The 23,620-nt window shown below is 37.6% G+C and overlaps 4 protein-coding genes and 1 long non-coding RNA gene across 6 annotated transcripts in view; 2 read left to right on the plus strand and 3 right to left on the minus strand.

The window, feature by feature from the left end:
* Positions 1-41: 41 nt before the first annotated feature.
* LOC145737859 (vacuolar ATPase assembly protein VMA22) lies at positions 42-729 on the plus strand. The gene is made up of 2 exons (XM_081992705.1): positions 42-278; positions 331-729. Exons 1-2 carry the CDS (start codon positions 127-129, stop codon positions 644-646), a joined length of 468 nt encoding a protein of 155 aa, XP_081848831.1. The 5' UTR covers positions 42-126; the 3' UTR covers positions 647-729.
* On the minus strand, positions 634-2,584 carry pch2 (pachytene checkpoint 2 protein). Its single transcript, XM_081992153.1, has 7 exons — positions 2,425-2,584; positions 2,207-2,366; positions 1,955-2,155; positions 1,675-1,902; positions 1,338-1,464; positions 1,063-1,283; positions 634-1,010 (listed from the first exon to the last, which is right to left on the minus strand). Exons 1-7 carry the CDS (start codon positions 2,469-2,471, stop codon positions 717-719), a joined length of 1,278 nt encoding a protein of 425 aa, XP_081848279.1. The 5' UTR covers positions 2,472-2,584; the 3' UTR covers positions 634-716.
* Positions 2,585-2,810: 226 nt separating this feature from the next.
* LOC145737998 (uncharacterized) lies at positions 2,811-4,331 on the plus strand. 2 transcript variants are annotated; one of them, XR_014180543.1, is made up of 2 exons: positions 2,811-2,963; positions 3,321-4,331. It is a non-coding gene; the product is annotated as an uncharacterized LOC145737998 (long non-coding RNA). The 2 variants fall into 2 exon arrangements; XR_014180544.1 differs by having other exon boundaries at positions 3,688-4,331.
* On the minus strand, positions 3,862-9,738 carry LOC145737792 (smoothelin-like protein 2). Its single transcript, XM_081992617.1, has 6 exons — positions 9,545-9,738; positions 8,956-9,003; positions 6,995-7,112; positions 5,131-5,257; positions 4,762-4,913; positions 3,862-4,598 (listed from the first exon to the last, which is right to left on the minus strand). Exons 1-6 carry the CDS (start codon positions 9,552-9,554, stop codon positions 4,475-4,477), a joined length of 579 nt encoding a protein of 192 aa, XP_081848743.1. The 5' UTR covers positions 9,555-9,738; the 3' UTR covers positions 3,862-4,474.
* LOC145736904 (uncharacterized) overlaps positions 9,547-23,620 on the minus strand; it is a 32,045-nt gene continuing 17,971 nt past the window's right edge. Inside the window, exons 5-14 of the mRNA XM_081991408.1 lie at positions 23,129-23,553; positions 22,394-23,069; positions 22,038-22,249; positions 21,884-21,983; positions 21,714-21,830; positions 21,473-21,658; positions 21,290-21,414; positions 13,340-13,438; positions 13,201-13,276; positions 9,547-13,090 (exon numbers count right to left, since the gene is read on the minus strand). Coding sequence (XP_081847534.1) covers positions 9,828-13,090; positions 13,201-13,276; positions 13,340-13,438; positions 21,290-21,414; positions 21,473-21,658; positions 21,714-21,830; positions 21,884-21,983; positions 22,038-22,249; positions 22,394-23,069; positions 23,129-23,553 — 5,279 coding nt within the window. The 3' untranslated portion in view covers positions 9,547-9,827. The remainder of the gene's footprint in view (positions 13,091-13,200; positions 13,277-13,339; positions 13,439-21,289; positions 21,415-21,472; positions 21,659-21,713; positions 21,831-21,883; positions 21,984-22,037; positions 22,250-22,393; positions 23,070-23,128; positions 23,554-23,620) is intronic.

Below are 23,620 nucleotides of genomic sequence, written 5' to 3' on the forward strand. Positions count from 1 at the left end.
GTGTACAGATGACAGAAAAACCTAACCTCAAGTTTGACAACTGTTGTGGCCTGATTTGTTTACATTTTAAAACACACACACACACAAGTCAGCTGATTACTTTGGATTATAAAATTACAAAAAATAATGCCTGAAACTACCAAAGACTTGGACAAAATATGCAATGTCCTCGACAAACTAACCCTGGACGCCCTAACTCTGATGCAGGAAGAAATCGACTTGAAACTAACTGCTGAAAATGCCATGATTGGTGGAGAAACCCATTTAGCTAAAACTAGGTAATCACTATCACCAAAAAACCCACAAACTCAATTAATCTCTTTCATTTAGGTATATCCTAGGACAGAACAGTGTGTCTAGCTTACAGCTACCCTCTGAAAACAGTCCTGAGTTTTCAGCGGTGACTGTCCTACAATCTTCAGAAGAAATGGTCACTAAACAGTTCAGCTTGGAAACTCACAAATCAGTTGATCCTATAAAATGGTTTGGGTTTATGCCCCCACAAAACCTGCATCTTGCACAAAAACTGTACCAACAAGCCTTGCAGTGGTTAGTACAAGCTGCCAATGTACAGTTGAGACTTCAGGAGACTTGCAGTAATATAAATATGTTAAAAAAATTGAAACAAGAGTGTCAAAAAATATAATTTATCTTAGTTTATTTAACTCTAAACCTCAACTCAACTGTCAAAACAAAATCTGAATAAATAAAATTTACTATGAAGAACTGCTTTCCTGTTTGATTGAAAACAATTTTCGGTCTTTGTGTTCTTTATCAACTGCCAAGTCCATGGCCTCTAAAAACATCTCCAAAGTGACATTTTGAGTACTTAAAAACAATGCATGGGCTAGAAACGGTATTTTCCGTAGCGTTCGACCACTTAACTGCAAGCTTTTTTCACATATTCGAATTAACTTTCTGCTATGTTCCTGCATTTCACTAATGCCATCCTCCACTAAGGCGTTTACGTTATCCAGCAAGTCTGAGGGATCACCTTGTATAATACCAGCCTAAAATTTACAGTAAACAAAACAGCCAATAAATGGTGTAGTGAAGCACAACCTTGATTAATTCCATTAAGCAAGAGTGGTATATTTTGTAAATTGCAGGTGTGCTAGGCAGGCCCAAAAACTGCTTAATGTCGGCCCGGTCCACAAACGCTAAATCAATGGAATTGGTCATGTTTGAGGTGGTTAAAATCAAAACATTAGGAAAATGCTTGATTTGATCGATTTGGGTTAAGACTGCATTGACCACTCTAACAGCATCAGAGGGTTCAGTTCCTAGAATAATCTGTTAAAATGAAAAAAATCTAAACTGATAAAAGAAAGGTTTACCAGAAGCACACTGATCTCTGGCGCGTGCTAAAGATTCCACTTCATCAATAAGCACACAGACTAAAACATTTTGATTTTCACAAATTTCTTTTAATTTCATAAACATGTTTGAAACCAATTTGGCACTCTGAAATTTTGTAAATTGTTATAAACTTGTAATGTTAATATTCTAAATAGTGTGTAGGTATATGAAATATGTCTAAAATCAAAAATATACAGGGTGTTTCATTTAAAATTAGCAACTTGACAGCTACTTCTGGTTAAACTAAAAGTGACAGAACCTGTTTCTTAATTTATTTATAAAAAGTTTACATTATATTAATGCTTAGTGTCTTACCTCTGAAAACCACTTGGAAAACAAACTATGACTGTTAATCTCAATCAGCAGTCCAGAACTGTACTGATCCCCCATTTTAATTGAGAGTTTCTGTGCTAGAGCTTTACACAAAGATGTTTTTCCTGTACCTGGAGGACCGTGTAACAAAATCACCCTATTACAACTGATAATATTGGGATTGATTCCTTTCCCAGCAAAGGACATCATAGTTTGAGCATACTTTAACAGCTGCAATAACCAGAGTTTGATTAACAAACATTAACACTGAAGACACTTTTACATTTTCTTTTATGTTGTTTTCATAGTACAAGTTTTCCCACAAAGTGTGCAACTCTTTAGAAGGTAACGTTAAGTGAACAGCCAAGCAAATTTCCTGTCCATCATCGTCAGTTTCAGTTTGTGTAGAAGTCCCATATGAATCCAAGGAATAAACATACCAGTTTACTTTCAGTAGACTAAAATCTAAGTAACCATTCTGCAACTACATTAAGGGCTTATGAAATAGTAGTATGCTAGGAACATAATATAGTACCCTGTGTATAGAATCTGGACACTTTCCTACTATAATTGAGTGAATTACAGTGGTCATGTTTACTGTAGCAGGAAAATCAGAAATAACAGTGTTTGCTCTGAATTTTCCACTTTGCAGGTAATTGGACGCTATAGTAATTAGTTGGTTTTTTGAATGGGGCCTAAAAGAAACCCATTATATTACCAAAAGGGGCTTTCAAACTGTTTGATCAGACTTACTTGTAGTTTTGCTTCAGCACAATCTCAATATCTATGGAATTTGGCATTTTCTCGTACAACTTTGCGTTGATATTGTAATTACACAATTTAGCAAAAAGGTAGACTGCTTGATTGTTGTTGTTTATTATGACAAGTATTTTGAAAAAGTTTCAATTTCAAAATGGGGTCTCCTTAACGACAATTAACTATTGAATTCGGTAAAACATTCGGAGCGATCTAGAGCTGTGTTGTTTCAGTTTTTGCCATTGTGTTATTTAAGATCAGATAAAGATAGAAACATAATGGGAGCGCTCCGTATAGTTTACTGATTTTGGCAGGACGGAACATACAACTGTCATTCTGTCAAAAGTCGAAATTCAGTCCGCAGTTTTTTTTCGTTAGATCGTAATCGTTACATGCTATCCAGTGTAATCTGTGTAATTAGTGATGTTTTTTTAAAATTGAGGAGTTGTTGACGCAACTCCACGCCAATCATGCAAATTCTGAATGGAAAAGTCGAGTCCAAGTTTCCGGGGACTTTTCGTTTGATGAAGCGCTTGGTGAGTCTATTTTTTAAGTTTGCTCCCGCTCGTTTTGTTAAAAAAAAACACGCAACTGTTAATAGTTATTTTAAGTTATTAATGAAAGCGATTAATAAAATTGAGATTATTAATCGTCAATTAATAGGTCCGTTCGCAAAACGAATCTCCAACTAATAATCAGAGAAATATGTCCAGCTATCTGTCATTACCCTTAAAATGTCCATGTCACGTGACCATTCAACCAATAAAAGCCAGCAATTTCCGATTTTCAGTTGGAAACCAGTTTGAAATTGCCTATAGAAACAGACCTATTATAAGAGTTGGTTACAAAATGTATCCCTCGACTGTAGTCTTTAATAAAAGTTATTATCCTAGATGCTTGAAAAAAACGCAACAGGGCAAACCGAAATCATAGACACCCTTGACAATGACAGCGACAGTTAGTTCTGTCGTTAATGGTGGATGTCAACTAAATAATGTGCGTCTGTTTCTCTCTGTTTAATACAAGTAAAGAAGGATGGAACTATACTATGAGCGTATTTGGTTGCCTATGATAAAATCCTGCATTAAAGTAAAACAAAAATTGAAAAATCATACAATTTGTCACCTGAGAGCAAGTTTTTTGCCATCTTTTTTTTGGAGCATAAGTTTGTAATATTTCTTCTGTCTTCTTATCAACAATTCCCATATAACGATCGAGAGAGACATTCGAAAACAAAAACGGCAGTATTAATGTTAATAGATACACAAACACAACAGAACCGTAATTCGGGCGCAAAGGCGTTGATAGCAAAATTAGTAGGAGGCCATTTAATGGAGGCGTTTAATCTATCAGTCTGTCAACTGTCAAGCAAATATGGCGTCAATTTTGAATTTAAAATTGGAATAAATAAATATGAATAAAACGCATTAGAAATTTATTAAACATTCGTATATTGTGTTAGATTTTCTTGCCTTGTTCAATTATTAGTCTGTATAAGTTGTGATAACTATAAAGTGCGGCACTGTAACAATATTAGAACGAAATTATTATTTTGCTCACAAATATATGGGCATTTTGGTTATTTCATATGGCGCGGTTAGAGGAGAAAACAGAATAAAAACCAAAAGCAGTCGTCGCAACATCCCTTACAAAATACAAATAAATAAGCCAAAAAAAGTTTTTTGTAAAACCTACCGACACTTACATATCTATAAATATAGTAATAATTATTAATTGGTAAATACAAAACAGCTGGGCAAGGTATAAAAGATATTCCTAACGTCTATAGAAACTGAAAAAAGTACAAAGAGAGAGATCTAAAGATCATTTTAAAAAATGCTTTTTTTCCAGAACTCAGTACGAAAATAATCACAGTGGCTTTTTAATGCAAGCACCACCAAATATTACGATACAACGAGTACGGTAAAATAAAAAAAAATAAACGCTAAACATTACAAAACAATTTCTTGCACTTTACCGCGTATTGGAAACGGGATAAAGTGCAGGAAATCAGAAACTACTACAAAAACGGGGACCAGCGCCGAATTCAGTCTTCATCCTTGAACCGTCTGTAAATTGACTGAACGTAAGTGAAGACGCATTTCCAGTCCGGCCTTCGAGTTTCCATCATGTCCTCCACGTCCAATAAGCGGTAAATGTCGGCTTTCTCTCTAAATGATAAATTTGACCGTTAATTTGAAAATCACACAAATTCAAAAAATAAAATAGATTTTTAAATTTCAACCAAACATCAAACTTGCTGACAGTATGACGTAGCAAACATTGAGGGTTTCTATTGGATGTAATGATTAGGGTAGTATTTTTTACACTTACTCTGCAATCCGGAAGGCCAATTCGAAATTGTGCCTGCGCTCTTTGGGCGTGAGGGCGCTGTAATCGAAGGCGTCGGGCAGGAAATGGTGAATCAGCGCGCAAAAGGCCAGCCCGTCTGCCCAGCTGCTCGAGAAGTTGTCTAGTTGAATGTTCTGCAACCAGATTTATTCTCTATTAACTTTTTTTACATTTCCTTAAGCATACAAGCTGTACATGCTTTGAATATTATTTATTAATCGGTAGCTCTGCACACTGAAGCCCCACAACACACACACAAACTCAACAGCGACTGAACTCTGGACACCATCAGCGAGGGGGTTAGTTAGGAAAAATTGCCAACACAACTCCTGGACACCAGCAAACTCATACCTCGTACTCCTTAGTCTTCATCCGACACCAATGCAAGAGGCGTTCTTTAATCGTGTTCGCGGACTGCGTCAGGGCCGGATCGGTGAATTTAAATATGGGCCCGGTGCCGCGGGGTGTACCCGGGGTGCTACGCCAAACCGATTCGGTCAAGGGGGTTAAGTTCAGGCCGGCAAAATCCACCGATCAAAAACCAAAACTTAGAAAGACCATTATCATAACAAAGTATTTGATCGCTGGAATTTACCCAATATACTATAATACACTATAGAAAATTAAAGTAGTTAAATATGTCGAAGTGATCAAGGCTTGGAGTGCGATAGGGTTGATACAGAAGTTACAAGAATTTATTATTTACAGGAAGGAACAGATAAACCACATTATACATAAAGCCTTTCAAAGATTGTGGATAATAAAGTTAAGTTTGATGTACTAAACGTACAGGCTTAGTAATAGAAAATCCTACCATAGGAACACTCTGTGTAATTGACAGAGAAACATTGATAATAATTGCATGCGCGAGACAAAGATAGAAAACCCAATAAAAAGTCTAGTAGGCGAAAAGAATTCATTGATTGGATTAGTTTCATAATTTTGCTATTTTATATTCACTGTTTGATATTCTGCATTTATTTTTGAATAAAATGTATGATTGTGTTGCGACAACTCCCTAATGTCTTAATTTTTATCTGTCAAAAATAAGTAAAATCTACCCTCAAAACAAAACAGAAAATATACAGAAAATGGTAAACATTGACTATACTTGTTTGATGGAAGTCTGTATTGTACTGTTTTGGCAAACCAACAAAAATGTGCGATTTTTACACAAAAATTCGAGTAATGCCCATTTGCACCATGCGATTTTATCGCGTCCTTAGCAATAAGAACCCAATATTTGCACCACTTACAAACTAAAGAGTACCTCTACAAAATGCCATCTTTCTCCCTTTAAAACAAATAGGTATGCTTTTTATTTTACCGTTTTTTCTAGTGCCTTGTTGTCAGATTGGTGTTTTGTATTTTGTAATTTGTTTGACAAATATATGACAGAGCAAATTAAAATTATATTGAAGATATGGACAACTTAACGTTTTTAGAGGTTATAGATACGAAGAACGAAAATCAACAATAAACCAAACAACAAACAACTAAACAAAACAGATTCAAAAATTTACTGGTTTTGATGGTCTTTGACTTTAGGAAACTATATTTCAGGTAATAAATGTGGAATGCCATTCAAACTTCAGAAATGCGGCGTTGCCAGTGCGATTCTCTCCTTTTTTGATGGCTGATCTTCAAAGGAGACGAAGAGTGGCTCTAGGACAGGAAGTGGTCTGTTGTAGGGCCACTTCCTGAAGTCACTTTATTTTTGTATAAATAGAGCAATTTTTTGTTGTAAAACTTTACTATACAGCAGTCACAATACTACTGGTATTAGGACCGGTACTTGTTAGGATAATTTATATAGAAATGGATGACAATTAGCAGCGTCTGATTTCACGGTTTCCATAGAATAAATAAAGTATCAAAATGACTAAATTAGAGTAAAATTACACGTAAACGAAGAATACACAACTTAATTCAAGTTTAAGCAGAAATCGATCTAAACACAGAGCACTTATCGTAAACAGAGAAAATAAATAAAATTATTAGGAAGGTCCTCAGAGGAGGAATTCAGAGAAGCGTTTGACAACATCCAAGCAAAATTTTTGTTCTGGTTATCTGCAATTATCAATATTTCTCTGTTCATTACTCGGTTATCCCTATGATAGATTATACAACACCTATAATAAATTCAATCTAAATAGTGTTTGATTTTTTCTATTGGCTGACAACATAATCTAAATTAGTTATAACAAAATCATACCTTGGAGGAGTCGGTTTGTTGATGCTGTTTTGTTTGTCCAACTGGCGAAACTTGGCGAAAGGGGACTTGGAAAAGCAAGCTTTTTTGAGTTGTTGTTGTGTTACTCTTGTGGTGGTAACTAAACAGCCCCCCAAAAATCCCCGATGCTTTAAACAATAATTTCACAAATACAGGGTGGTCCAGTTTTAAGTGTCAATAATTCACCATTTGATAGCTAATCAAAAAATAAGTTGACTTGCATTATGTCATTTTTCTGAAAAACGTTTCTTAAGGAAGATACAGTCCTCCAAATTTCAATTAGTTTAAAACTGAACATCTAAGACTTGTGAAAGTCCAAATTTGTACTGAATAGTCTAAAAACTTTTTTACTACTAGGAATGGTCTTATGATTCGCTTTCTCAGACTGCCATCCTGGTTGCGTGTCTGAAACTGGCATTCAAGAACAAAAAAAAATCCGGAAATCAAGACAAAGATTGTATTGTGCATGAAACTCATTTTTTACTACTAAAAATAATATAAAAGTTGACTTTTAATGCTAGAACTGACTTTACTAGGACTAAAGAGAGTCCAAAAGTATATTTTCAAGACTTTAATTGGTGTACAACTGAATTTTCTGGACTGGACAACAAGTCTAGAAGTAAATTAAATTTTCGGACTATTTTATTTCTAAAAATTAGTTCTCAAGACGTATTATTGTAGCATTTGGTACCAAAATTTTTTACTTTTATTACTGAAGAAACTTGACTATTGGAAATAGTCTTAAACTCGATTTTTCAGTCTTAAAAAGCACTAAAAACAGTCTGAATTTCTTAGAGGTGCTACAATTTATTGCACCTATTAGTGTAGAAGTCAATTTAATAGTGAAGAAGCTTGAAATAACATTTTCAAGACTATGGTCAGTGGACAAACTGGCTTTTAGGCCTGATAAGTCAAAAACTTTGTAAAGATAGTCTTGAAACTCGATTTGAGGCACTGAAAACAGCCTTAAAACACTAAAAACAGTCTAGTTTATTAAGAAATACCCGAATTTTTAGCACTGAGGTGTCTAAAAGTCGATTTAATAATGACAAAGCTTTGAATGCCATTTTAAGTCTATGAAGAATGTAAAAATTGTTTTTTAAGTTTGCTATGTCAATAACTTGGTGAAGATAGTCTTGAAACTCGATTTTCCAAGCTGAAAGCAGTTTTGAAGCACTAAAAATAGTCCAGAATTCGAAGCAAATGAAAAGCAAAGTAAAAAGCACGAAAAGTTCGTTTTCAAGACAATTTTCATGAATCTAATGTTAATGTCCTGCATCTAAGACTATTTTCAAGACTAAAATATTGAAATTTGTCTTCAAATTATGAAAACTAGCTTCAAATGCAAATTTTAAGCTTCTGATGTCACTTTTCATTAGTTACATTTTGGGGTTCAAGTCAATTTTTAAGGTTTAAATGTATGAATTTGTAGTAACAAATTCTTGAAAAAGTAGTTTTTATGTCTACAAGTCAATTTTTAGTATTAAAGTCTCTCGATTTGCATGAAAACTGGTTACAAACACAACTTTTAAGCTTCTGAAATTTTTATCTTTTCTAATTCAATTTTCAAAACTAAAGTCTTTTAGTTTGCCTGGAAACTATGAAAACTGGCTACAATAATATTTTTTAAACTTCTTAAGTGATTTTCCGTTTCCAAGACAATTTTTAAGTTGGGTTGGGTTAGTTTTGGGTCTTTGACCGTAATAACGTATAATAAAGTGCTTGTTCCAAATTTGATCAATATTGCTCCAACGGTCTGACAGTAGTTATGACAAAAAAAAAACGATTTTTTAAACAGAAATTTGAAGGACTGTATTTTCCTTAGGAAGCACTTTTCAGGAAAATGACATAATGAATGTCAACTTATTTTTTAATTGGCTATGGATTGGTGAATTATTGACATTTAAAACTGGACCACCCTGTATATGGTCGTGTTTACGCACCTTTAGTTGTGGCAACGTCGTCGCCCTTGGTAGCGTCAGTGCTGATATCTGAAAGCAGAAAAGCGACTAATTAGACTACTAATCAAAAACTGATGAAGCTGGCGAGAAAAACACATAAACAAAACAATGTTGTTAGCTACTGAAAACTAAAACAAAAAAAAAATAAAACAAGGAGAAGAGGGATGGGTGGGATTCAGAGCGTCAACCAAACTGAGCTCACAACTCATCATAATAATTAATTACGAATTTAAGCTTTGCAAGACTTTTTGCTCAGCATGAGGTCTAAAAAAATTTGAATCCTGATTTCATTGGTTGCAAAGCAATGATGCCAGTTTTAGGCGACGTTCTGCATATGTGTTGCGCTATAGCACGACGTATTAGTGCCGGTGATGATGAAACGGAAAACAAGAAAAAAAAGATGGAGTTCTACAAAACACACATAGTGATCCACAAAACTACAAGATGGACGACAATTTTGCGGCGTGTATAGGCGGCTGCTGCGCATTCGTTAAAGTTAAAGGGTGGTTTTTTGGTTTTGTTAAAGGTGTAGCGTACACCCACACGCATTCCGTGTTTTTTAGCTCCTCACCCTCCATCATAAAAGTCCCTCATCGTTGCAGTCAGCTGCAGGTCCCGCACGATTAAACACCATCTCCAGCTCTCGGATAGAAGACTGAGCAAATTAGTGACACAGAGACGAAATTCAAGTTTCCTTTTAGCGTTGCTGGGTGTACGCCCACCACTTTTCTCTCAGGCAAACTTAACAACTTCTTTCAGGCGATCTACTACGATTCTACAGCTCCTAAATCTAACAACAGCTTTTTGCGTGTTTTTGGAATGGATAGCCGTGGGGGAGACCCGAAGAAGGCAGACTACGACGACTCGAACAACTCCTCGAACGCCCTGTCAATGTTGCTCTCGTCGAGAAGACTAGGGTTTATCATGTCCGGTAAAGTTCTGCTCCTTACTATTCCCCCACTACTGGTTCTCGATTGAGTCGAGATTTTTTGAGAAGTTCTAACTCTGTTTATGCTGCGTTTTACACCAGGTTTGGCATCGGTCACTTTGCCACCGTTGAGGAATGCCTCCATGGTTTGGCGTTTGTGGAGCATCTCCTCTTTGCTCATACCGGCTTCGAACATTTTAGGCACTGACAAGGTGTTACTTGATTTGGATTTCACTGGTCCAGACTTGGGGGAGGGTTTTTGGGTTGTGGTTTGGTTGGCCACGCAGATCTCGTGCCAGGAATCCGACTTGCTTAGCACTTTGGCTTGAGTGGGCATCCTGGGAGACTCAGGGGATTTCACGTTAATGAGAGGGATATGAAATTGTCCAGTCACCACCGACAAGTTCTTATCGTTTCTACTGTTCACCCCGGTGGTGTTATTGTAGATTTGAACAGGCTTCTGTTGTTGCATAGGTTTAACCACGCCACAGTTTCGTCCTTCTTTGTGACTGTCTTCGAAAACGCTCTTGGCTTTACTGGGCGAGACTGTAGGTTTTGGACAATCCCTAGGGTGGTATTTCAGTACTTCGTGGTTTTCCATTTCGCTTCTGTATTTGAAACTTTGCGATAGTCCGGGGCTTCTCGTTTGTGGTTCGCGCTTTGTTGGTTTGTAGCTGAAACTGTTGCTGGGTGATCTGGAGGAGGGACTCACTTGTGTAGTAGTAGCTTTCTGCAAGGAAGTTCTCAGGCTGAACGCAGCTTGGATGTCGTGCTGGTCTCTGCTCATTGGAGCTTTCTGTTTAACGGTGACGGCCTGCTGGCTTACCGGACCTGACATCACTCGACTGCTCACAGCCGTGTACTCGTGAACGCTATCGTCCGAAATTTGTCTTTCCACTTTAGGTGGTTGCAGTACCGGTTCAATGGCTTGAATAGGTGGTGTTTTGCTGTTCGGAGTAAGTTTGAACTCGCACGAAGAGGTAAACTCTTTCTCATTGCTTTGAGGTGTTTGCACCACTTTAGTTTCTTTTGGTTGATCGTAACGGATTGAGTAGTTTTGGGGAAGGATTTGCTGAGCTTGAGGACGAGGCTGGTCGTATCTGATGCTGTAATTTTGAGGGTAAACCCCCCGATTTTGAGGCTGATCATAGCGAATGCTGTAATTTTGGGGTGGCGGCATCTGAGGTGATTGAGCAGGGACTTTGACAGGAGGCACAAACTGGCTTTCAACTACGCTGGTTTTAACTTGATAAGTTTGAGGTTGAGTATCTTGGCTTAGCTTTCTGGTTGGTTCGCGATTTCTGTCAGATACGGTGGTATTAGCGTATCCGGGGGGAGCAACAGCCCCTTTACTTGACCTTCTGGGTTTTGGAGGCTCTGGCGCTGGTTGTTCGAACTTGGAAGCAGCCAAACTCAGCACTCGGCCACTAGGAGCAGCCGTCCAAGGCTTTGTGCTGACTGGTGAAGTTACCGTGGAACTGGAGTTCGACAATGGTTTGGGGCTGTACAAAAACGCTGGTCCTCCACTTTCTTTAATTTCACTTTTCATTATTTCATTTCCTTCAGGAGAAAACACTACCGAACTGCGTTTTCCTGGTTTGATGGGTTTGAAAGCGCTTTGAGGCGCGTGAGAGAATTGGTTGACTGGTAATGGTTGCGGTACAACTCTGTATTGTTTCTCTGGTTGAGTTTTAACCTGCAACGAACCAGTTACTACCCCCTGCTGATTATGGTGTTCCGTTGGTCTAGGAGCAGGAGCGGTTCTGATAAGATTCTCTTTCTGTTTCTCTTCAAACATTTGTTGTAGATTTCTGGCACTTCTACGACTAATTCTAGGGCCAAACTGATTGGCTGTGGATTTTTTAATATTATCATCGGCACTTTTCCAGAAACTTTTAGCGTCCTGTTGGGGAGTCGTTTTACTTTCAAATGTGTTCTTAATGTTGCCAAATCGGTTTCCCCACACTGAGCTGTTAGTCCCCCACATGGCACCTCTGTTAGCTCCATCTTCTTGTTGTTTATTAATGAAAGCCAGAAACTTTTTGTCTGATTCGGTTCTAGGTTGAAAAGTGGGTACAATTTTTTTCGTGTGAGGGTTTCCAACGTTCAAAGGTCCTCTAAGTGGTTGGCAACTGTCCCTCCTTCTATCGTCATGATCATCGTCACTTTCATCCTCATCTTCGTAGAAGAGCAGAGGTTTAGGAATGTCTATAGTGTTGGCACGTTTCATTTTCAATTTCTTTTGCGTGTCGAATCTGCTGTACTTTTCTTCCCCTAGAGGTCTGGTGTAAATTGGGTTAGTTTTCAGGGGTGCATTTTCCAAGTCGCTCGCACCCTTTACAGTACTGGCTTCGTCCTCTTCCTCCTGCACCGCTTCTTCTTCTTCACCATCAGATTGTTCTCTAGATTGTTCCCTTTTGATTTTGCTGGCTGCGGCTTTCTGTACCGCTTGACAAGCCGATTTTATGCTAACATTAGAATCAACGGAGACGTTACGCTCCAAGGTTTTTTGTGGGGTTGAGTCATCTTCGAGACCTTCCAGTTGTTCAGTGGGGGTTTGCACCGAAGACGTGGTGCTGTTGGAAGAGCTGAACGGTTTTGCTGTAGCGTTTTTAACTTTCTGAGGGACGTTTCGGTATGAAGAGCTGGCCGAACTGTTTGGTACACTACTTTCGCTGTTCTGCTTGCTCAGTTTGGTGCAGCTGTCAGCTTGGGTCAAATCACTTAAAGATATTTGCTCTATCAGCTTTCTGGCGTCGGCCAATTCTTCTTTGGACACCCCAACGGTGTGCCTAGACTGTTTGTTTTTTCGTTTTTGAAACCGTCCAGCTGTGCTCACTGTCGAAGCTCTACGTTCAGTGGCAGTGTTGCCGCATAGTCCCGCTTGCAGTTTTGTAACCAGTTGCAACAAACTGCTCCTACGTTCTGGGGTAATGTCGGTTTGATCGCTTTTTAAGGAGTTGCTCAGTTTTTCCAATGCCGTTTGTACTTCCGCTATTAAACTAGTACGCTGATCTTCGCCCGATTCCGTCCCGGAATCGGGAGTAATATCATTTTCAGGGGCGTCTAGAAGGCCCTGCAGTAAGGGCAGAAGCTGACACTCACCCTCTAATTGTCCGGGGGCCGTTGGAGTGGTGGGCGTCTTCGGTTCTTCGCCTTTGAGGGCTTCGTCGACCAGAGCTGTGCACGCTAGAATAATATGATTGTGCTGGTTAGTGTGAGAGTTTCGTCTCGCCAGAAACCTCCTGAGATTAGGGGCTGGTCGTGTGGTTTATTTTAAAAGTTAGGGGTGATTTTACCTTCTAGTTCTGCCATGATTTGGCGTAGTCTTGCTCTGATGATGCGACGTTCCTCGTAGTCGGTGCTTTGCTCCAACTGCAATCAGAAAGTGATAATAAAAATGTTTTTCGTTTTCATAGAAGGAAGAGAGTGACTTACCAATAAACGAAGGCTTTGCTCGTCCCAGACTGTTTCTAGCTCTTTTTCAGTAACCGGACGCTGGAAGATTCTGGTTTTGGTGGTTGGTTTTCCTCCTTCCTGTATTAAAAAGTCAGGTTAATCATTGTTTTTGCTAAATATTTGGTAGAAAGTCTACTTAAATGCCTTCGGTGCCTAAGACGATAAATTTGACATATGCACAATAAATGAAATATTAGTTGTTGTGCAACATCTGGTGACATCTGTACTCAACTCCCAAATCTAGGAATCCATCTGTACCATCTGTTCCCATCTGTACTTTCTAACTCATAGAGTTGAGTACAGATGTCACCAGATGTTGCACAACAACTATCATTTCTGGCATCCAGTTGGCTATACTGGAATGAAGGTTTTGTTCTTTGGTTATCAAGCCCTATAGCCTCTCTGATGAGCCGTAATACGGCGAAACCGGTCAGAGGATTGGGATTGATAAACAAAAAAGAAAACCTCACCATTTTCAACCAAATGAAATGTTGTTACCATGAATACAACATTACTGGAGGAAAATTGTACTAGATTAGAAGAATTAAGTGAACGTTATTCGACAAGTGACCAGGGGCCTAATTCTTGAAAGCAGGGAACGGAATTCTCAAGAGAAGTGTTGATAGAATGTGACAAAAGAAGCTGACAATGGCGAGTTCCTGTCACATTCTACAGGCCTTTCTCTTGATAATTCCCTTCCCTCGATTCAAGAATACGCACCCTGGCCACATGACCACTTCATCAGAGTGACTTCCGCAAATCAAAAAGACAGCTTATCACAATTCGCAATGACGTATTTACTCAAATGATGGACACGTGGACTGAGCATTGTACTTAAAGTGTGAATTGTCAAATGACGCCACATGCCTTCAGTTTTAGCAATAACAGTTTCAGTTTCATGATGATGTTTGGATAGTTTGGTTTGAATGGTCAGATAAAACCAATTGGCACTTAGACTGTGATATTTCCTGTAGTGAATGAAACATTTACGCCCTAAACTTGCATTCAAGGGCGTTAAAAAAGTTAATAATACATAAATTTACGACTTTTTAGGACACTGGAACATTTCTAGTTATCTCTCCGTTATCTACGTTCCAAATTAGGTTAGGCTACGTTACTACTCGGTGATAGAACCAAAAATTTCTATGCTTGTGGTGTGAGTCAGAAACACGTGTGCCTGGCACTGTTTAGGCCATCGGCTATCACTAATTGCTTTTTCTATTCGGGACGGTTATATTTTTGACCGTGTACCTTTTAAATTTAGCACAAATCTAACAGTTGATTGTTGTACCTAATAGATTCACGGTCACAATGTTCTATTTCCGATCAAAAGGGATCGGAGAGACACACTTAACTTTTTGTTCATAGTCAGCGCATTTTTCATTCAACCGTCCGGATTAATTAATTGCCTTTTCTCTATGTCAAACACAAAGTTTCCATTTCTATAAAATGCATTTTCAAAAGAAAAACAACACACTGGCGCAAAAGTTCAGCGTTGCGTATTTGCCTTGCCGCGTGGCCAAAATAGGCGAGTAGATATTTCATTGCGGGCTGAGTGTGCGCTTTGTGAACCACTGGTGTCCTTGTCCTTCGGGACTATTAAAAGTTGGGATTTTCGCTTACAAATAATGTTTTTTGACAAGATAAAAATTTGCGACCGTCGGTCCGTGTTTTGTTTGAAAATTTGGCCGGCGCGCCCGACAAACTTGAACCTTCTCGACTTGCGCCCAGTTGAGGCTTTCGTCTGGAATGCGCTGGACCGTAAATATGTGCTGGCACGCTCTCTGACGGATTATTTCGATATCGAAAGGGTTGTCGCGGATTTTTTTGTAAATTCCTGTTTACACTGAGGTAACGTGCACGTGTATAACAAGTAAAAGCGATCGTTGAAATTTTATTTAGACGTACGTCCGTTAATCGGGCATGGCGCGGATCCGAAAATAGCCGCACTTTCTTCATATCTCCGTTCTAATCCGCGCCAAAAAAGAAAACGCGGAAATCTTGCTCGGCAGCGTAATTTTTCGCGCTCATAAACTTTGTTCTAAATCCGTTTTATAAAGAAAGGTGCCGCTATTTTCGGCGCGTCCACGTAAATTTAGATGTTGCGCGTCCCGTCACTACTCGAATTAAAACGCCCGAAAACGACGTATTTTGTCTTTGTTTTCTCGTTTTTGTGCGCAATTTACATTGTCCTAAAATGGCCAACGGATCACGTCAACGCCCACTGTACTATTAGAAGTGACGTGACATTGACAGCTGTCAGTAAGACTACCACATATTAGCCGCATTCGTTCGATCCATGATTTCGGATCCAAAAGCCTTCTGATCTAAAAATCACATGACATCATAATTATAAAATGAGATTCAGGTCACGTGACTTTTTGGATCCGTAATCACAAACCGAAAGTATTGACGTAATTTAACAAAACAATTGACAATCTGTCAAATTACTTAACGAATTTATTGGAACAATCGAGTTTAAAACCATCAGAGATAGAGTTATGTATTTACAAAATGTCTTATGGTAAAGATATGCAAAGGCTGACAGAAGTGACAGACCGTTGTCGAATCTCAGCTGCTGCGATTAAAATTACGTCCATTCAGGGACTTCAGTCAAGGAGAAAATCGTCTGTAAAACCCACTTGGAGTGACAAAATGACAGTTTTAAGCACATTTTTGGAATCCTCATTAAATTTCCTATCCAATAACGTTAAAAAATACAAAAGATTTGGTACAGTCAGGGAGAAAAGCGGTGTCAAAGTTTGAACTGTCAGAAACACAGATTGCAAGGACAGTCAGGGACAAAATCGCCTATAAAACGTACTTGGAATGAGAAAATGACTGTTTTAAACACATTTTTGAAATACTCATTAAATTTCCTATCCAATAACCTTAAAAAATACAAAAGATTTGGTACAGTCATGGAAGAAAATCGGTATCAAAGTTTGAACTACCAGAAACACAGTTTTAAAGATCAATCAGGGACAAAATGATCTGTAAAACCTAATTGGAGTGAGAAAATGACTGTTTTAAGCACATTTTCGGAATTCTCATTAAATTTCCTATCCAATAACCTGAAAAGTACAACAAGATTTTGTACAGTAAGGGAGAAAAACGGTGTCAAAATTTGAGCTGTCAGAAACACAGATTGTAAGGACAGTCAGGGACAAAATTGCCTGTAAAACCTACTTGAAGTGAGAAAATGACTGTTTTTTTGAAATTCTCATTAAATTTCCTATCCAATAAAAGGAAAAAGCACAAAGGATTTGGTACAGTCAAGGAGAAAAGCAGTATTAAAGTTTGAAATGTCAGAAACACATATTGTAAGGATAGTCAGGGACAAAATTGCCTGTAAAACTACTTGAAGTGAGAAAATGATTGTTTTAAGCACATTTTTGAAAACCTTATTAAATGTGCTATTCAATAACCTGAAAAACACAACAAGATTTGGTATAGTCAGGGAGAAAAACGGTGTCAAAATTTGAACTGTCAGAAACACAGATTGTAAGGACAGTCAGGGCGAAAATTGCCTGTAAAACCTACTTGAAGTGAGAAAATTACTGTTTTAAGCACATTTTTGAAATTCTCATTAAATTTCCTATCCAATAAAAGGAAAAAACACAAAGGATTTGGTACAGTCAATGAGAAAAGTAGTGTCAAAGTTTGAAATGTCAGAAACACATATTGTAAGGATAGTCAGGAACAAAATTGCCTGTAAAACCTACTTGAAGTGAGAGAATGATTGTTTTAAGCACATTTTTGAAAACCTCATTAAATTTCCTATCTAATAGCATTAAAAACAGTACAAATTTAGGATGGATAAAATGACTGTATGGTTAATTACAGAAATCCACTTAATTTTGACACACTTGGCAACGCAGCAGGTTATCCAGCAGAAATGTCTAATGACAGAACCCTAACAATACGACATTTCTGCTAGTTTTATTTATTTTTCTTTTAACAGTTCAAGTTGTCTTATTTTGACTAATAACAGCTTACAATTTAAAAAAAAAATGAAAACCAAAGTTCAGAATTTGCATCTTTTAAAAATTACGCTTCCAAAATATGATCAGAAGCGTCACCTGTCAAGAATGACAGTTTCCGAGCTTTACTAAAACTTTCATCTTTTAAAAATGACAGTTCCAGAAATTGTTTACTGTCAATAATGACAGTGTCACTTTTTTTGAGAATTGTCACATGTTTAAAATGAATAACCTGCGTTCAAATGAAATTTGAAATGTTTTAGGATTTGTTGCAAATTTACTATACTATTACTATCAAAAATTACATTTGAGAATTGTCATTAGTCAAAAATTACAGTTTCCGGTTTTTATAAAAATTTTAATCTGTAAAAAATAACAGTTGGTTGCTAAAGTGTAATTTTTGAAAATTGTCATCTGTTGTCTGTTCAAAATCGGTTGAAAGGATCTATCTACCAAAAACATATTCGGAATCTCATCTGTTAAAAATGAAAATTGACAGATTTTTGGAGTTTCGTCAGCTGTCAAAAATAAAACTTAAATTTTATTAAAATTTTCATCTGTCCAAAATCGCAGTTACTACACTTTCTTTACAATTGTCACAAGTGAAATTTTTACCAGTCAAAACAACTTCAAATCGGTAGAAAATCTCTGTCTGTCAAAAACGACAGTTCTGAAATTGATTGCTGAAGTTGTGATCAGTCGAAAATGACAGTTTCTAAATTTTTTGAGCCCAAAAAACTAGTAAACATTATGGGTTAGAGTTAAATTCTGGGAAATATGTCGATTAGGTTGCATGTTTTCCCCTCGATTAGAATTCCTTCATATCCACACAATTCTTCACTTTGACAACAAGTTATGTTGATTACAGATAGTTAAATGTCACTTTGACAGGTCTAGTTTATATATTTTTTGCTTAAATAAATTCATCATGATGTCTTAAATGTAATCATTAGTAATTTTGACAGGTGTAGTGTATAAATATAAGGCGCCTATTTGGTTAATATAGGTTAATAGTTGTTTTAAGTCCAGTGGAACGTTGGCAAACTTGCATCTTGCACAATCTGACTTAAATATAAATCTACGAAATTGCGGAATGTTGACGGACAATATAAACTAACTTTTTTCAGTTTTTTGGACGATTCTCAAAAAATTACTTTTACCCACCTTGTCCGCTGTTTCGTTTTGTAGTCCGTGGGCAGACGGAACACTGTGGGCCACATTTCGAAAATTACATAACAAACTCTCGTAGGCTTGATACAAAAACTCCGACAAGTACCCGCCCAAACTTGGCGATTGTTTATAGCGACCGGCCACTAAATCCATTTAGTGTAAACTGAAAGTTTATTGTTTATTTTTCCTTTTTTTTAATAACTCGAGTCTGGCGTCCGTCCAGAAAATCAAAATTTATTGGAAAAGGTTGCGCGTAAATGACCCTGAATTTTCTCACATCAACCTGATTTGTTTGTTACCTTTTATGGTCATTGGAATTTTTTTTTGTTCCGCCTTATACTCGTGGCAGTAGGCCACGAGTCGTCAAAAATAGTACTAAATCAACTAGGAAAATCAAAACAAATTTTCAGGAACTTACCTAAAACGAGATAGAACGGCGTAGCGAACCAATAATCCAAAATAGACAGCTGAAGGTAAAACACACTAAAGTTCAGTTTTTACCATGTACAAACCACCAGAGTTAAGTGTTTTTAAGTTTTAATAAAAATTTGGGTGTTGTGTCGAGGTGTTTAGAAAATGCGGTGTTCACTGCACAAGATCTTAAAGAACACAATTCGAGATTTTGAGCCGGGAGGCGTCTGTTAAGCGTCTTGCCGTTTGACGTCACGCCGTCCAAAATTAGCGCCTTTATACCCGTAATTCTCGGTAGTGGAAAGCTATGCTCGTTTTCAGTTTAAAATCGAGCATTTTTTTACTTTTTTATACTGAAAATTTGCTTTTCCGGATAAAGCTACTTTGTGTTCACATTTTGGCGCGTAATTTATTTTTTGTCCTTTTGTTTACACAAAGGTGTGATCCATATGTTAAAAATAAGCATTTTAAATCAAAAATCAGACAACGCTCTAAAAATTGTCTCTAAAAGACTAATTTAATTACTGAACATGTGTTTCTCATTGAAGGCCAACTAAAATGACGTTTAACAGGTCATAAATAGCTTTGCATGGGCCAAAGGTTTCTATACAGGGTGTCACAAATTCGTGTGTAACTATGGGGATCTCGAAAACGCTAAGTGATTACATTCTGAAACCCTCCTGGAGCAAAATAAAAAATTGCCAAAAATGCACTTTTTGAATGATTGTAACTTTTTTCTTTGAACTCTTATAGGTTTCACTAAAACGCCATTAGAAAAAAGAAACTACAAAATGAGCCAAAACTGCCCTATCTAGCTCTTCATGTTACCGAGATATTGAATTTCAAAAAGTAAAAAAAGATTAAATTTTTTTGAAAAATGAGAAATTTTAATGTGCTTTTTTTGTACTTATTTCACCTAATTTAAGGTTTTTTGGTATAAACATGCCCTTTGCTGTGTGCCTATTTGCCAAATAGCACTTTTGACCAAAAATTTCATTTTTTGGATTTTTGAAAGGTTGTATCTTTTTTATTTGAACTCCAATCAATTTCGCTAAATCGTCATTAGAAAAGGGATGAAAAATACTACAAAATAAGCCAAAACTCGTCTCTCTAGCTCCTTACCTTACCGAGATATTGAATCTTAAAAAGTATTTAAAATAGACCCCTCAATTTTTCAAGTGTTAAGTGTTTTTTTTTGTACTTATTTCACCTAATTTAAGGTCCTTGGGTTACATTATGGTAAAATTGTGCAATTTGAAATTTAATAATATGCCGCTTTAAAATTTCAAAAATTCCGTATAAAAAGACCGAAAATTTGAAACTGGTTTTTGATTTTTTTGTTGATTCACATTATGAAATACTCCTCTACCTCGTAATAATATCCTAACTAATATCCCAAGTTTCAGTTTTTGGTTACCATCATCATCTTTTACTTACATTTACAAATGTCAATTTGGTTGCTTAAATTTACTAGAAAAACCTTCCTGGGAATATTCTAAAAGTTTTTCACGTAAAACACAAACTTCAGAAATCTACCGAATGTAGAAGAATGTGACCGAAATTTATAAAAACACCTTTTCCAAGAATATTCCAGAATTTTTTCCTTACAAATTTGTATTCTAAAAATTTTTCAAATGTCATTTCAGTAGCTTTAATTTGTTAGAATAACCTCCCTGAGAATTTCCAAAAATGCTCTAAAAATTTCAGAATATCTGTGCAAGGTTAATCTTTCAATCTACCGAAAATTGAGTTTTTAATTGACGTTCGTAAAATCGGTAGAATTAGAGACTTCAAGCAAAAAACTTCTTGTAAATATAAAAATTACGGAGATGTGATTGGTTGAATTTGAAACCAGTTCTACCTAAGCAATTTACTGTCTCAGGGCAGTTTTTGGCAAATATCTCCCTAGGATGATAATGCCAATGAAATGGGCTTTCTAAAGATATGACGACACTAGTTGGTAGGTTAAAACGTTTGGCCGCTAGAGGGCTTCAAACTTTACCATTTTTTCTCTCCACCTTAAGAATCTAAACAACTGAAAACTCTTTTCAAACTTCTGGTAACATTTTTAAGGAATTTGATGTTTCTGATCTGCAAAAACCGTTTGAGAACCTTCTGTAATACTTTCAAGACAGTTTGAAAAGACACTGGTGACATTTTGATGTTTCTGAGCGACAAAAAACAGTTTGGAAGCTTCTAGTGACTTTTTAAAGATCAAAAGACAGTTTTGCCACTAATATCAATTTGGTGTTTCTAACCTGAAAAAAAACTTAATTTAGCTTACTAGCACATTGCTCTCTACCTTTACTAGTTTTTGAGTAAAATCATCAAATTTGTGACATCCTGTACATTAGTGGGTACTTACGGTGATTGTAGTGGTAATTTTGGTGGTCCTCCTAACCGACACAGTGGGAGAAACGCTTGTGGTGGTGGTTTTCGTTTTGGAGGCCTTGGCGCAGGCTTCCATTCCGGACAGAATCACTTGTGAACCTGCCGCAAATCAAAGCCTATACTAGTAACAGCCGAGAATCCAGCGTTGCCAACTCACCGATAAATTTGTTCAACAAACCCCTGGCCGCTATGTCTTCTTCGCTTTCGCCCTCCACCCGTTCTTCGTTCTTCATTCGCGTCAACACGTCCTGGACGTCTGTAATTTTGCTTTTGTTGGACAAGAACGTTTCTCCTTCGCTGCTTGTGGTTAGTTTGGTGGTCACGCTGCAGCTTCTTGTCTCCGCTGTAATAATGACTTTAATGGTATTAAAGTGTTTTCGGAGCTACAATTAAAATACCTTGTGATGAATCTGGAGTGACTTCCGCATCCCCGTTAGTGCCTTTAAAGCTGGAGCTGCGTAAAATCAACCCTGCTTTCGGGTAGACAGTTTGTTTTTCGCTTTTCAATGTCTCAACTAAAGCAAAAACGCTGTCCAGTACAATTATGAAAACCATCCAGAAAACTTACCCGCATTGTCGATGAATTTTTTTGAAATCTCTTTTACAGAACCCCTTCGGGTAAATTTAGTACTTTTACTCGTGGATTTTTCGGTCGTATCGCAAATTTCCTAGAAAAAAAAGTCTCAAATAGTCACTCAGTTGTCCTAAATTCTAAAACATACTTTTTTATTCCCGGTGAGACTTTTCAATGAGGGCGTGTCTTTGTAACCAAACTTTTGTGTCGTGGTAATACTGGTGACTTTTCCGTCCGCGGAGACGACGCCATCTTGGTTCAAGTCACGTGGGTCGGTCGAGTATTTCGTCACGCTCACTTGTCCAACCGGCTCCTGATCGTTTTCTGAGTAGTACTCGCTTCGAATCACCGTTCCTTGTACTAAAACAATGTTTGTGTGTAACAATGAAGAAAAATACCTCTTTGAAATCAGCAAATTTTTTCTACACTATAACAACAATGGCAATTTTGTTGGCTGTAACGCTACTCTAATTTACTTAGATTTTTCATTACAACATAGCTCACCTTTGCTTTGTTCGTACTTGTTCTGAGCCCTTAAAGCCCTCAACCCGAACAAAGGCGTTCCATTTTCATCCGTAGGGCCTACGCCATAACTGGAAGTAATCAAATCCGTCCCTTTCACCTCCTTCACCGGACTGCTTCTCTCCTTCTTGGACGTGGTGCAACTGCTCGAAGTTGTCTTCTTCGTGGTAATGGTGGCACTCTCTTTAGAGTTGCGCAGGTTACGTTGTCGCACCCATTCCGGTTGGTTATCTTCTACTGGAGTTTTCGTTGTTGGCGCCGCCTTCTTCAAGGTGACAAACGATTTTTCCGTGGTCTTCGTGGTGGTGGTGCGCGTACCACCGGGAATAGTTTCCACTGTTGTTGTTGTGGTCGATTTTCCTGTTGGTGTTTTGCGTCTTTCTGGGCTGAGCGAACTCCTAGTACTGGTTGTGGAGGATTTACGTTCGCTGGTGGAGTAAGAGGATTTGTATTCTGTGGTGTTTTCTATACTGCTACGCCGATCTACTGAGTCAGTTTGTTTGAGTGAAAATTGGGTGGATTTGGAAGGACTTGACGCTCTTCTGGTGGTTTGTTTCGAGATGTACTCCTCTAGAGTTCCTTCAGTGATTAGACGCTTTACCAAGCGAATTTGAGTGCGAATTTTTCTACGTAACTCATAACCCATCACTTTCTCCAACTGAAAATTTCAACAATATGGAATAACAAAAACAACGTGATATTAATGAGGAAACTCACCAATTCTTCCAAAACCTCCAAGTCAAAGATCTCTTCTACTTCCTCTTCGGTGATTCGTTTCTCCAAAGTGATGCTGCTCTTCCTTCTTTCATTGAGCGAGGTTAACGTTTCCGTCGTGCCCTGCTCGGTTTTTCGTAAAGTGATTCCGAATTTGCTTTGTCTTGTGTCGTCTAGATTTTCTCGATGTGGACTGTTCACTCTCAAATTGCGATCGAGCGGTTTCATGTAGTGAGGCATGTCTCCTTCGGGAGTCGGTTCTCTGCTGCGCAATTTAGTTGTGATGACGTCACTTCCGGGTGCTGTCATTTCGGGTGATCGCGATCTGGACCGGAACCTGGTAATTTCGATTGTGTCCGATGACGGTTTGCGTTCCGGTGACTTGCTTGGAGACGGTGTTCTTCTGGAGGTTTTTGAAATTCGATCCTCTGAAAAAACGACAATCTTTGTTGGTGCTAGATTATTATAAATATTTGAAGAAAATGCCACGAGAAT

This window comes from Ips typographus, linkage group LG1, assembly GCF_016097725.1.
Source record: "Ips typographus isolate SLU linkage group LG1, UJ_Ityp_2.0, whole genome shotgun sequence".
NCBI lineage: Eukaryota > Metazoa > Arthropoda > Insecta > Coleoptera > Curculionidae > Ips > Ips typographus.

Coding starts and splice junctions, on each gene's coding strand:
- LOC145737859 (XM_081992705.1), top strand. CDS start 127: ATGCCTGAAACTACCAAAGACTTGGACAAAATATGCAATGTCCTCGAC. Junction 279..330: donor ACCCATTTAGCTAAAACTAG/GTAATCACTATC, acceptor TCTTTCATTTAG/GTATATCCTAGGACAGAACA.
- pch2 (XM_081992153.1), bottom strand. CDS start 2,471: ATGCCAAATTCCATAGATATTGAGATTGTGCTGAAGCAAAACTACAA. Junction 1,903..1,954: donor AAAACAACATAAAAGAAAAT/GTAAAAGTGTCT, acceptor TGGTTATTGCAG/CTGTTAAAGTATGCTCAAAC. Junction 1,011..1,062: donor GCTTAATGGAATTAATCAAG/GTTGTGCTTCAC, acceptor TGTAAATTTTAG/GCTGGTATTATACAAGGTGA.
- LOC145737792 (XM_081992617.1), bottom strand. Junction 5,258..6,994: donor AACAAACCGACTCCTCCAAG/GTATGATTTTGT, acceptor GGTTTGGCGTAG/CACCCCGGGTACACCCCGCG. Junction 4,599..4,761: donor TTGGCCTTCCGGATTGCAGA/GTAAGTGTAAAA, acceptor TTTATCATTTAG/AGAGAAAGCCGACATTTACC.